The sequence below is a fragment of the Lactuca serriola genome, chromosome 7, assembly GCF_051521515.1.
Source record: "Lactuca serriola cultivar US96UC23 chromosome 7, Lser_US96UC23_V15, whole genome shotgun sequence".
Taxonomy (NCBI): domain Eukaryota; kingdom Viridiplantae; phylum Streptophyta; class Magnoliopsida; order Asterales; family Asteraceae; genus Lactuca; species Lactuca serriola.
Window position 1 is genome coordinate 64,344,532 of NC_136414.1, and position 11,733 is coordinate 64,356,264.

Here is an 11,733-nt window from a genome sequence, read left to right on the forward strand (position 1 = left end):
ATTGCTGAGCCAAAACATACTCAGCTATCCCATGTGGCCTCTGAAGGATACCTTGTCTGACAATAACTGCCCTAACTATACTGCCACTCATGGCTTATCTTATCCTTATGATCTATTTGATCATGATAGGTTGGCTACCCATCGCCACTGAATTCATCGCAAAGAAGTGAATGCTACCAGAACGACTGTAGTCTTACATCATACCCGGTCCCCTTCGACCTACCGCTTCCTGATTCCAGTTATGTTGCAACCTATTCACAACCTTGCAAAATGGCCCACAATGCCCTAAGTTATCCAAAAGAATATGTGAATGTCATAGCTACACTGCAGTCTGTCGGTATCTCCTACACTATCTGGTCATTGTGAATGCTACGAATCCCCCGTAGTCTTACAACACTTTCATTCCATCACAACCGTAGCCCAACGCCTTACCCCTAATCTATCGATTTAAAACGCATATAGGGACGAGCACGTACTCCACCGAACACTCGAACTGAACTCCATTAATGACTGGATCCCCAGCCTGTCTCCCCAAATTCTGTTATCAAGCCCCCAAGAAGACACGGTTCACATGATGGGGAGTCTTACTGGACTCCAAACTTGCACAACCCTCAAACCAAATAACCACTTGGGCTGCCATTTTCCCCTCGATGGGGACGAGAAGCCCATCCCGGTCTCATCATGGTTCTCCCCTACTTAGATTCAATTAATTTTTCGCAATACATGAGATTTGAAGGATTCCAGATCCTTCTTACTCTTTAATAACTAATTGTCGACAACCTGTTTCTTGTCTGTAGGCCTTCCGCATCAGGTCCATAAACCGCTCTCAACCCTAGACCCAGATAACATTGAACGCTCCAAACCAGCAAAGAGGGAATCAACTTTTCACTAACCACCCCGTAACACAAGGTATTCAAATGGCATATAACAAATTTTTGAATGTATAGTCCAAACACAAATAGGGAAACACACCCAGAGATACACTTACTAAAACCCTTGAAACGAAAACTCCCTTGTGCGGTTTCCCGCAAGTACCACACTAAATCCGTCCCTGCAGGCCCTTCACAACTAACTCGGACCCTTGGGTCCCTTTCTGGGACCCTCCAATGTATGTACCTGATACGATCCCCTCTTCTCAATGCGCTCCAAATCAATCCCTGCTCTTGAGCTCTAGAAATCATATCATTCAGGGTTTTGCACCCTGGCACACTCACCAACTCAATCGTCAACGACTGAATTGCAATAGTTGGAGCAACCTCTGCTCTATAACAAGCCACTAGCCATACCAAAGACATAGTATCCAATCCCAAAAGTGCAATAGAACGCACAATCAATATGTGTCGTCCGATACGAGAGATCCACGACGAACTCAAAACCCTAGCAGTCCTTCCACTAACTGGCTCACTACCGGAGCCGAGACCAAACCCTGGTCCTTCTCCTTGCGTGCTCATCCGCATTCTGCCTAGCAACTATCCGCATTATCAGAACATAACCAAGAATTCCTCTTCCTATCAGCTTCTTAGATTCTCCAAGACTCTCACTGATTCGAGTATGGATCATGTACTTTCAGTATTACGGGCCCATACTACCTTCCACACCTATCCATACTTTCCTCAACGATCCTCCCGAATCCTCTAAGTCACCTACCCCACTGATGCACTGATTATCTACCAACATCAATGCTTTATCCACCAAAGCACCCCTTAGGCTCCTAACCTCACTGAACTACCTCTACTAAGCTAACTGGAACATATCCTAGGCTTTCCTAGGTTCTTAATCTCACCCTGCCATTAGCTACTAAAGAACTCCCCACGATGCCAGTCGTCTACCTCCTGTATATCGTTACATCCGCTTAGTAGCTGACTCCTATCACTTAAGAGTTCCACAAAGCATAAAGAAAGCAGCATTCATGTAGATGTACTCCGACCCAAAGAACTGCCATAAATATTCAGCCCACATATCGCAACTCACGCTATCCACATCCATCCATCCTCACTGTCAGTTGCCTTATGCATGCAAATTATACACAAAACAGGATCTAATAGACTGTCGAATAATAGACTCTACCCAAGGACCACAACCAAACAAGGAACAGGAAATAAGGCCAAATCAATTATTCTAAGGCTATAAGATCCTAACTGTGTACAATTTTAAAAGCATACACATAGCAGTTACAAATACCAATAATCATTTTCAGTCCAGCATGGCATCCAAATATTCTCGCGGCTACAAGAATCACATATCAGGCCAACCTATTGCTGACTACTCAGCACCAACATGCGAGTCTACCATCTCATACAACATATAAAGGCATCTCCCCTAGCCCTAACTAGCATGCGATTCACAGATTCATAATCAAATCATAACAGACAACATATGTGGGTATTTTGGGAAACTTGCTTGAGCTCGGCTGATTGCATGCACCACACCCTTTCTTGTCTTAGAAATTCTTTACTTAAAAAAAACATTTCCTTTTGAAAACTTTACAGATCCTTAGTTTGAGTTCAGACTCACCTGAAAGTATGTCCGAATCCCTCAAACCAAGGCTTTGATACCAACTTGTAATGACCAAAAAATCAAGGGTAAAAGTTTTATTTTTAATATAGCTAAAAAATTGATACCATTTATCTCAAACACCTCAAGTCATCATTAAGTAAAAACTTTATCAGAGTTCATCCCAAAATCAATCATTACGGAAATCATAGGTGTGTGCACTGCGATCCGAGCCCTTCATTTCCAAATCGATGAAGCTTGAAACCAAAAACTGTAAACCGTAAGAACAAATCTTAGTGAGTCCCCCAGAGCATACCCCACACATAATCCACATAACACATAACATATTAGCTTTAAAAGCTTTCTCTACCACATACCACATATCATATTAGCTATAAACGTTATCTCTACCACATGACACATTAGCTACAAAATCTATCTCTACCACATATCATGTTAGCTACAAAAGCTATCTCTACCACATATCATGTTAGCTACAAAAGCTATCTCTACCATGTATCCCTGCATAAGGATGCTATGGGCTCCCCCACATGGTCTTACACATAAGTGACATGGGCTCCCCCCATAGCCTTTCCCTACCGGACAGCCATGGGCTCCCCCACATGGTCTTACATCCAAGTGCCATGGACTCCTCCATGGTCTTTCATGAAAATATCACATAACAAATAGCATAGCATAGCATAAAGCATATAATCGACTGGCATACCACCTATCACTACATCAACTAGTGTACCACATAACTCTACACAATAAGTATACCACTATAAAATGGGCCGACCTTGGTGCCTTAGACCCATTGGTATGGTGAGAAGACTCACTTGGCACTGCTGAAGTCTCGCGGATGAACTTCCAACTGCCGGTTGACAGATTCTCGAACTGCCAACATTAAACAATACCCAATTAATAATTAGGTTCCAATGCATAATCACAACTCCATACTTGGGGTAAAAGACTACTTTACCCTAACTCAGCTTTATTCAGTCCAAGTCCCAATCTAAAGGCCCAAAAGTCAAACCATGGACCAAAGCCCAACATATGGCCCAATTTTCCAAAATTGGGCCCAACCTTTACATGGTCTCATTCAAAGGCCCAACTATTTAGTCCAGTCCAACATTTGGTATTTCTAATGGCCCAATATCTCGTAATCATATAGGCCCAAAATATGGCCCAATTTGCCAAATTGGGCCCAAACCCCTTACATGGGCCTTTCCTTAGGCCCATTAAATTATTCTAGCCCAATTTCTTGTTCATGGTTGGCCCATTATTATCCTAATCATCAAATCCCAATAGAAAGGCCCAACTTAAGGCCCAAGTGAAATTATAGTTTCACATAAAATGATGATTAGGCTTAAGTGTCCCTACTTAAACCTTTAATGACTTAATTCATTAAGTCCCACATGGTCTTAGGTTAATTTGCAATGATTATTAGTTAATATTTTAAGTTCATTAAATAATCCCGATGTGGTCTCAATGAATCCCAAATTATGGTTTCATGACATTAGGGTTTTCCAAACCTAGTTAGGGTTTCCAACCCATCTTAGCCCAATAGGCCCAATAGCTAGGTCCTTTGATCAATTAGGGTTTATTAGGCCCATTAGAGCTTGATTGGGCCCATTAGGGTTTCAAGCATCCCAACCAAATCAAACACGATAAGGCAAAGCATATCACCACCCGACACGGCGGCCGGTGGCGGCAGCCACCACCTCACGGTGGTGGTTTGGGTTTTTTTTTTTTTTTTTCAATATTTCACTTTGTAATACATTTTACAAGGATTTATTCTTAAAATAACACACACAGCTAAGCTAAGCACACATACAAACACAAAACCACCTTGAAGTGGCCGACGATGGCGAGTGATGGCAGCCACCACCACACGGTGGTGGTAGTGGGGTTTTCCTTCGGATCTCTGGCCAAAAAGTCATTCCAACAACCACACACCATCACAACAATCGAACAAAAACACCACAAATCACATATGGCCATGAACGAGTCCAGCCACCCCTCCTGGTGGCGCAAAAAGACAGCGACAACGGCATAAAACAACGACGGTAGCGGCGATAATCTTCATGCATGACCGCAAACAGAGATGGAGGGGAGTTTTCGGTTGGGAAATGGTGGCAATCCACCCCGAAAACAATAACTACAATAGCACAATAGCCTCCGGTAGCAGCAATGACGTTCACAACATCCAACACCGAGTGGAATGACGAGAAGAAGAAAGATATATATATATATATATATATATATATATATATATATATATATATATATATGTATATGGCGGTTAGGCCCAGTGGAACCCCTTAGCTGTTCACGGCTCACAACTCGCCATTCACAGCACCATAACCGAGATACCGGTTCACTTCCGGTTGCCCGCGACGTCCGAAGACGAGTTAACTGATGGGTGCAATTGGCGACGACGCTTCTGGTGGTTTCCGGCATTAGAAGGTAAGGGATGATGACCGGTGATGGGGGTTCTTGAGGTTTACGACCGCAATAAGGGGAAATAAGGGTGGTGCGACTGAGGATCTCCTTAGGTTTAGGGTTTGTAACGCTTATATACCCGACACGCAAACATATTTCCATAAAGTCAAGATCAGCCCCACCAACCAAAAATCATTTCAAAATAAGTCTACAAATTACCATTTAAACCCTGCCCCTTGAATTCCTTTACAAAATAAGTCTGAATTTTACTAAACAACCCCCATATTCTAAAATCTTTACAAAACTAATCCTAAAATTTACCTTTTTAACCCTGCCTCTATAAATCCTTAAATATTAAGTCCCAATAATACCAAACACCCCCTTGACTTCTAAAAACCCTTGCGAGGCAAGTCCTGAGCTTACACTTTAACCCCCCCCCCCCCCCCCCCCCGAATAATCCAATTTATAACATTCAGCTCCCCAAAACCAATAATCCCCTAAATAATATGAATTTTATGCGACTATTTGTTCATCAAATTTTTTCTATTTATTTATTAAATAAATAGAATGTTACACCTCCTATAAAGCACGTGTAGGGATCTTGGGGTTACTTTCAACTTGATGCAATATGTTGTTAGCTAGAAGCTTAGATGAATAAGCCCTCATTGTCCTTATTTGCAAACAAGAATGACAATCTTCGTATGTTTTGTTTGTCCAAACTTTTTTTTTCATCTGCCCTAGATATAAAAAGAACCCATGGACAAGTTGTTTTCTTGGAAAGTTCTAAATTGCCCCTACCTTTATTACTGTCACCAGTCAATTCAGGGACAAGACCCCTACACTTTACCCTAACTCTTGTCTTGTCATTCTTTACATAATGTAGATCCCTCCTTTCTTTTACAGAGTAGTTGGAAATAACTTCTTTGGTCTTTTCCTTTTCCTTGAACGTCTGACCAATTTTAAAAGCTTTAGTGTGAACCTCACCAGATAAACAAGCAACTGGTTTTAGAATGGACTTTAACAATTTATTTCTAGGCTCTTGTTCACTAACAGATGACTCAAACACATCATTATCTAAGACTTATAAAGGTTCATCTTCAATGTCTTCATGTTCCTCTGTATTATTGTTTGTCAGATCAGGCTGCCCCAAGTCAATGTCTTCATCAAGTACACTACATAAGTTGATCATGTTCACCTCCACATCATCTATTAAAGGTTTCCCATCAAACACTATTTTTTTTGCATCATGCTGACTATCAAATTCACTTTGATATGCACTATCCTCACAATCATATTCATCATCTATAACTGGTTCATTATCCATAATTGGCTTATCATATTCATCATCTATGATTGGCTCATCAGTCACAACTGGCTCATCATTCATAACAGGTTCATCATTCATGACTGGCTCATCAGTCATGACTAGCTCATCATTCGTAACTGGCTCATCATCCATAACTGGTTTATTACCATATATCACTTGTGAAGGTCCACCAAATGTTCCATATGGCATAATGGACTGGGAGTAGTCTAATTTTTTCCTAGAAGATCCAACAACTTATCCCTTCTCTTGGTTCCTATCTAATTCAGGGGACACATCATTAACCAACTCCTTAATAATAAACTTGGCGGGGGACAAAAAATAATTGTTAACCCTTGTATGTCCATGCTCTATGTAGATACTTAAAAGGTTATTTTTTTCCTCATAATTTGACAATACATGCACATCCCCATCATTTCCTAGATGTAAGAGACCAAAGTCCAACTCTACTTCCGGAATAAGAAAATGATAATACAAAGTTTTCCCTTCTACGTACCCTATTTCTTGAACCATTGTATCCAACTCATGCACAGAGAAAACGTCAATATCTACGAAGTCAACATAGTCTATTGTTCCATCTACGTACCTTCTCCCAGGGCTTTTTGTGAATATCCCACCATGATGGATTTTCAGTGTGAAATAGTTACTTATTCCCTCTGAAATAAAGAATAACAAAAAAAAAATTTCAACTATTTGGGCATACTATCAAATCGACAAAATCAAAGATCACTTTACTAAGTCACTTAAGGTATATCCTTTCCAAAGCATAGTTTGATGCTTTTGTGTGTTTGGAACGAACTGACCATAACGTTATCACCATTATCGTTTTCAATCGAACTGGAAGATGATCCTCGCCTTGTGTTGTGTTGGAGAAAAAGAAGATGAATGCGAAAGGGTAATGGGTAGTTGGGGAAGATGATCTTTGTACTTAATTGCAGAGGTCATGCGTATATTATGTGCATAATGAAGGATTATTACAGTGACTGCGAGATGAAAAGACAAAATTATCCCTGCATTAACGGTACAAAAGTGACGGGGTTATGGTTAAGGACTAATCGCGTAATGAACTGAAACCTTAAGGACCATTCGCTTGACTTTTTGCTAGGAAGTCCTCAAAGTGCGATATTCTGTAAACCACGGAGACCAATTGTGAAATTTTGTCATCCCAAAATCATATAGTTGCGGAAACATGGATAGATGTGTTACGATCAAGCCGGACCCTTCCGTTTCGAACCGGAAGTACCTGAAACTATAACTATAAAAATCGTAAGCATAAAGCTTAGAGAGTTCCCCAAAATATCACATACCATACATACCATTGGGTCTAGCCCGCACATTATGCCCAACCCACCATAATGGGCCTATCCTTCCAAATCAATGGGCCCAACCCGACATACAAATGTGAGAGTCATAGAGACAAATAGCACCCAACATAACAAACAATGGGCCTAGCCCTTCCTGATCCATGATCCCAACCTAACATACAAATGGGCCTAGCCCATCATACTGAGGGCCTAGCCCAACATACCATGCAAGAGTTACAAAGACAATTAGCATAGCATATCCTAGTAGGAAGGCATTGGTGCCTTCGACCCACAGGTATAGTGAGGAGACTCACCTGAATTGCAAAATCGAATAACACTCAGCTCAAAAACGTGTCGACCACAACTAACTGCTCTCCTGCTAAAATATGGGTGCAAAACACCTCCTGCCAATCCACACAAGGCAACCCCTAAAACTTCCAAAAAATAGAGATTGACCAAAAAGTTAACCCATACCAAAAGTCAATGATCAAAGTCAAAGGCCAGAGTTGACTTTAGCTGACCGCATGTCGTGACCTTCCTTGGCCACGTCAGGGCCTTCACCCATCCAACTTACGAGAAATTCCAAGTCGTCATTCCATGGCGACTTATGGCCACACCGTAGGCACTGGCTTTCCAACAACTTAATGGATTAAGTTGCCTTCCTTGATTCTAAGAGCTCCAAAGCTCAAATCTAGTCCAAACTATGGTCGAAATGAATAAAGTTTCCAACTTTATCCATTGAGACACCCAAAGAGATCAAGATCTCAAGCCCTAGGTCCAAATAAAGCCAAAATCTATAATGTGTTAACCATTAAGCCCTTAATCCGAAAAAGTCCTTAACCCCAACTCTTCCAAAAGCTAAAGGGGTACTAAAGGTCCATAAAAATGAGTACTTGGTGGACATCCATGACCCATGCATGTCCTTAACTCCACTTAGGTCAAATGGCAAGAAATGACCTAAAAATTATGCAAGATTCACAAATCACAACAAAACTCCAGATCCATAAGATATGATGCTCAAGGGACATTAGGGAGCAATAAAGTTGCCAACTCAACTCAATGAACCAAAAACGGGACCAAAATCACCTGGATTTAAGAGAATAACTCAAAAGATAAATACTTGAATCCTTACAAATGGTCAAGAAGATGATAACCAAGATGATAAATTGTTGCTTGTTTGATCCTTGCACCAGTTCTTCCTCAATTCCTCCCCAAAAGCACCAAAACCACCCAAAATGAGCCAAAACCACCAAAAGGGAAATAATTAGGGCTTATCTGAGGTTGAAGGGGATAGAGGCTGAGAAATGAACCCTAGAACTGAGTTAGAAAGGCTTAAATACAAATGGAACCCTAAAAGAGTCATGGGCTTGGGCCTGATCAGTTGTCACGCCATGGATTTCTTTAGCCACGCCGTGGTGGCTCAATAAAATACGTGCGCTACTTGTTGAATGCCACGCCATGAGCATCCTTGCTCCATGCGATGGCATAGAGTTTTTCCCAAAAACTTCATCTTTACACCTAGAGAACAAAACTAAACCTTAATGGAACACGGGTGTTACACCCCAAGGATACATAAAGTTGCCAGCTTTATGGAATCCAACTACTCAAACTATCCCAAACATGAAGAATAAAGCATAAAAGCCTAGATCTAAAAGCATGACACAAAAAAATTAGAACTTTAGGACTTACAAATAGTCTAGAGGATGCACACAGATGATGGATTGCTTGTTGGATCTATGCACCAAACTTCCTCCTTCCTTCAAAATCACCAAAACTTGCAAAAATGAACTCTAAAAGCTTCAAGTAGGCTAGGGTTTCACTTTGGGATGTTGGAGGCTGAAGATGATGCTTTAAACTTTGAGTTAGAGGCTTTAAATACGAAAAAAAGACCTAAAAGATCATGGTTTTGGGCTGCCAGAACCACCATGTCATGGCACACTACTTTCCACGTCATGGTGCTCACCAGAAAAACACGATGATCGAAAGTCATGTCAAGTCGTGGGTATCCTTACAAAACATCGTTGCAAATATTTTTCCTCAAAAACTAAAAATTTGACTCCTTCAGATCACCATCAATCTATCCTACACAACAGGTGTTACAGATACAAATACAAACTTGTTTTTTTAACAGAAACCAGAAAAAAAGACAACAACATGGACAATTTTTGTTTTTTTCTCAAACTATTTTGCCATATATTAAAAAGGGAAATCTCCAGAAAAACCCCAATATTTTACCCTAATTTACGAAAAAATCCCAAACTAAAATTGGTTTACGAAAAAGTCCCAAAAACCGGTAAAAATGACGATTTGACCCTATTTTTCCGGTTTACTGGTTTCATTACTTACCCGGAAACATTAAAGAACCATTATTTTACCATAATTTTCATTAAAGTCCTATTATTTTACCATAATTTGGGACGTATTCGTAAATTATGGTAAAATAATGAGACTTTATTAAACCGGTTAAGTAATGAAACCGGTAAACTGGGAAAATAGGGCAAAATCGTTATTTTTACCGGTAATTAGGACTTTTTCATAAACAAATTTTAGTTTAGGAATTTTTCGTAAATTAGAGTAAAATATTGGGACTTTTCTGGGGATTTCCCTATTAAAAAAATGAATATAATTTGATTATATAATTTTCTAAAATAATGCATAAATTATAATTAAATATTTTGAAGAAGACAATTTATATACGGTATATAATAAAGTAAAAGTTGAATGTTTGGTAATGTTATTAAAAAAAGAGAAAAGAGAAACTGAATTAGTGAGTTTCGCTTGCAAATTACCCTATTTCTACCCACCAAACCAGCTTTCTCAAAACCACTGCTTCTCTTCGATTTCTCTCTACTTCTCTTTCATTCATTAACCGGCGCCGTTGTGTTTTTCTGCTCCTCTTCGATTCCTCTCTGTTCATCGATTGCTTTTCTATGTGGAAAAAAGAAACTAACGAATTAACCTCTCTTGACTCTTCCACTGTAAACCAATATCCACACACCACACACCCCCTATCTTTCTGACAAGTCAACAGCAATCTTTCATCAATTTTTCTCAGTTTTATTCTCCGATTCGATTACACATCGATCCAACATCAATTCGTTACTCCCGACAAAATCCGGCATGGATTCACCTTCACCACCAACGACAAACCCAAAGACGAAATCTTTGGATCCCCCGCTGCATGCATTCGGCTTTGAGATTGACGAGTTAGCACCACACAAAGTCACCGGTCATCTTCAGGTCACCGATAAGTCATGTCAGGTGATATTAATTTTTTCAATCTTGTCCCAAATACAAAACTAAAATCTGAATCATACTCCGACAATCAGCCGTTTAAGGTGTTACACGGCGGAGTATCAGCGTTAATAGCAGAGTCGCTGGCAAGTTCGGGAGCATTCATAGCGTCGGGATTCAAGAGAATCGCCGGAGTACAGCTCAGCATCAACCACCTCAAACGTGCTGACATCGGCGACCTTGTTTTTGCTGAAGCCACACCTCTCCAAGTCGGCAAAACCATTCAGGTTTTTCATTTGTTCTTCTTTCTTGATAATTTCTTGATAACTTGAAACCTGAAAAAGCAAATTATATGTGACATAATCATGAGAACTGGAACAGGTATGGGAGGTGAGGCTATGGAAGATTGATCCTCATAACCCAGAAAGTAGATTGGTTATATCGATATCAAGGGTTACTCTTGTCACAAACTTGCCTGTGCCAAATAATGCTAAAGATGTTGTTCAAAATTTTAAGAAGTATGCAAAGTTATAAGTTATAAGCCCCTCTTTCACTTCCTTCATGCAATAACTTACATACTACAAATGTATGTAGACATGTGATAGTGTGTAACTATTAATAATACAAGAATGTTTGTTCCAAAGAATAAATCTAATTTTACTTTAACTTTTTAATATATTTTTTTTGATGTTGATCATATTAGGAGGGGAATGGGGCCATTCATGTTTCTTTGAAGTGACATGAGACCAAGAGTGTATCTTTTCCATGTGCATTATCTTTTTGGATGCTACCAATTCCGTTTCAGCTGTCTAATACATGAATAATAAATTATACGATAACAAAGATGCAACAGAACTGTAAGATGCAGACACACATAATCGAGATGTGTAACACTTATCAGTTATGATTTGTTGTATTGCAATATTGAGATCA

At 39.9% G+C, this 11,733-nt stretch overlaps 1 protein-coding gene across 3 annotated transcripts; it reads left to right on the forward strand.

The window, feature by feature from the left end:
* The first annotated feature begins 10,329 nt into the window (after window positions 1-10,329).
* Window positions 10,330-11,733, forward strand: LOC145063373 (1,4-dihydroxy-2-naphthoyl-CoA thioesterase 1-like). 3 transcript variants are annotated; one of them, XM_079010978.1, is made up of 4 exons: window positions 10,330-10,806; window positions 10,896-11,087; window positions 11,182-11,318; window positions 11,504-11,733. In XM_079010978.1, the coding sequence occupies exons 1-4, from the start codon at window positions 10,687-10,689 to the stop codon at window positions 11,532-11,534; spliced, it is 480 nt and encodes a 159-aa protein (XP_078867104.1). In that variant the 5' UTR covers window positions 10,330-10,686; the 3' UTR covers window positions 11,535-11,733. The 3 variants fall into 3 exon arrangements, with proteins under 3 accessions (XP_078867104.1, XP_078867102.1, XP_078867103.1); XM_079010976.1 differs by having other exon boundaries at window positions 10,333-10,827; window positions 11,504-11,708; XM_079010977.1 differs by lacking the exon at window positions 11,504-11,733 and having other exon boundaries at window positions 10,335-10,827; window positions 11,182-11,474.

Excerpts from the sequence above, each read along its gene's own strand:
- LOC145063373 (XM_079010976.1), top strand. The coding sequence starts at position 10,687 with ATGGATTCACCTTCACCACCAACGACAAACCCAAAGACGAAATCTTTG. Across the intron at positions 10,828-10,895 it reads TCACCGATAAGTCATGTCAG|CCGTTTAAGGTGTTACACGG; the intron begins GTGATATTAATT and ends TCCGACAATCAG. Across the intron at positions 11,088-11,181 it reads AAGTCGGCAAAACCATTCAG|GTATGGGAGGTGAGGCTATG; the intron begins GTTTTTCATTTG and ends GAACTGGAACAG.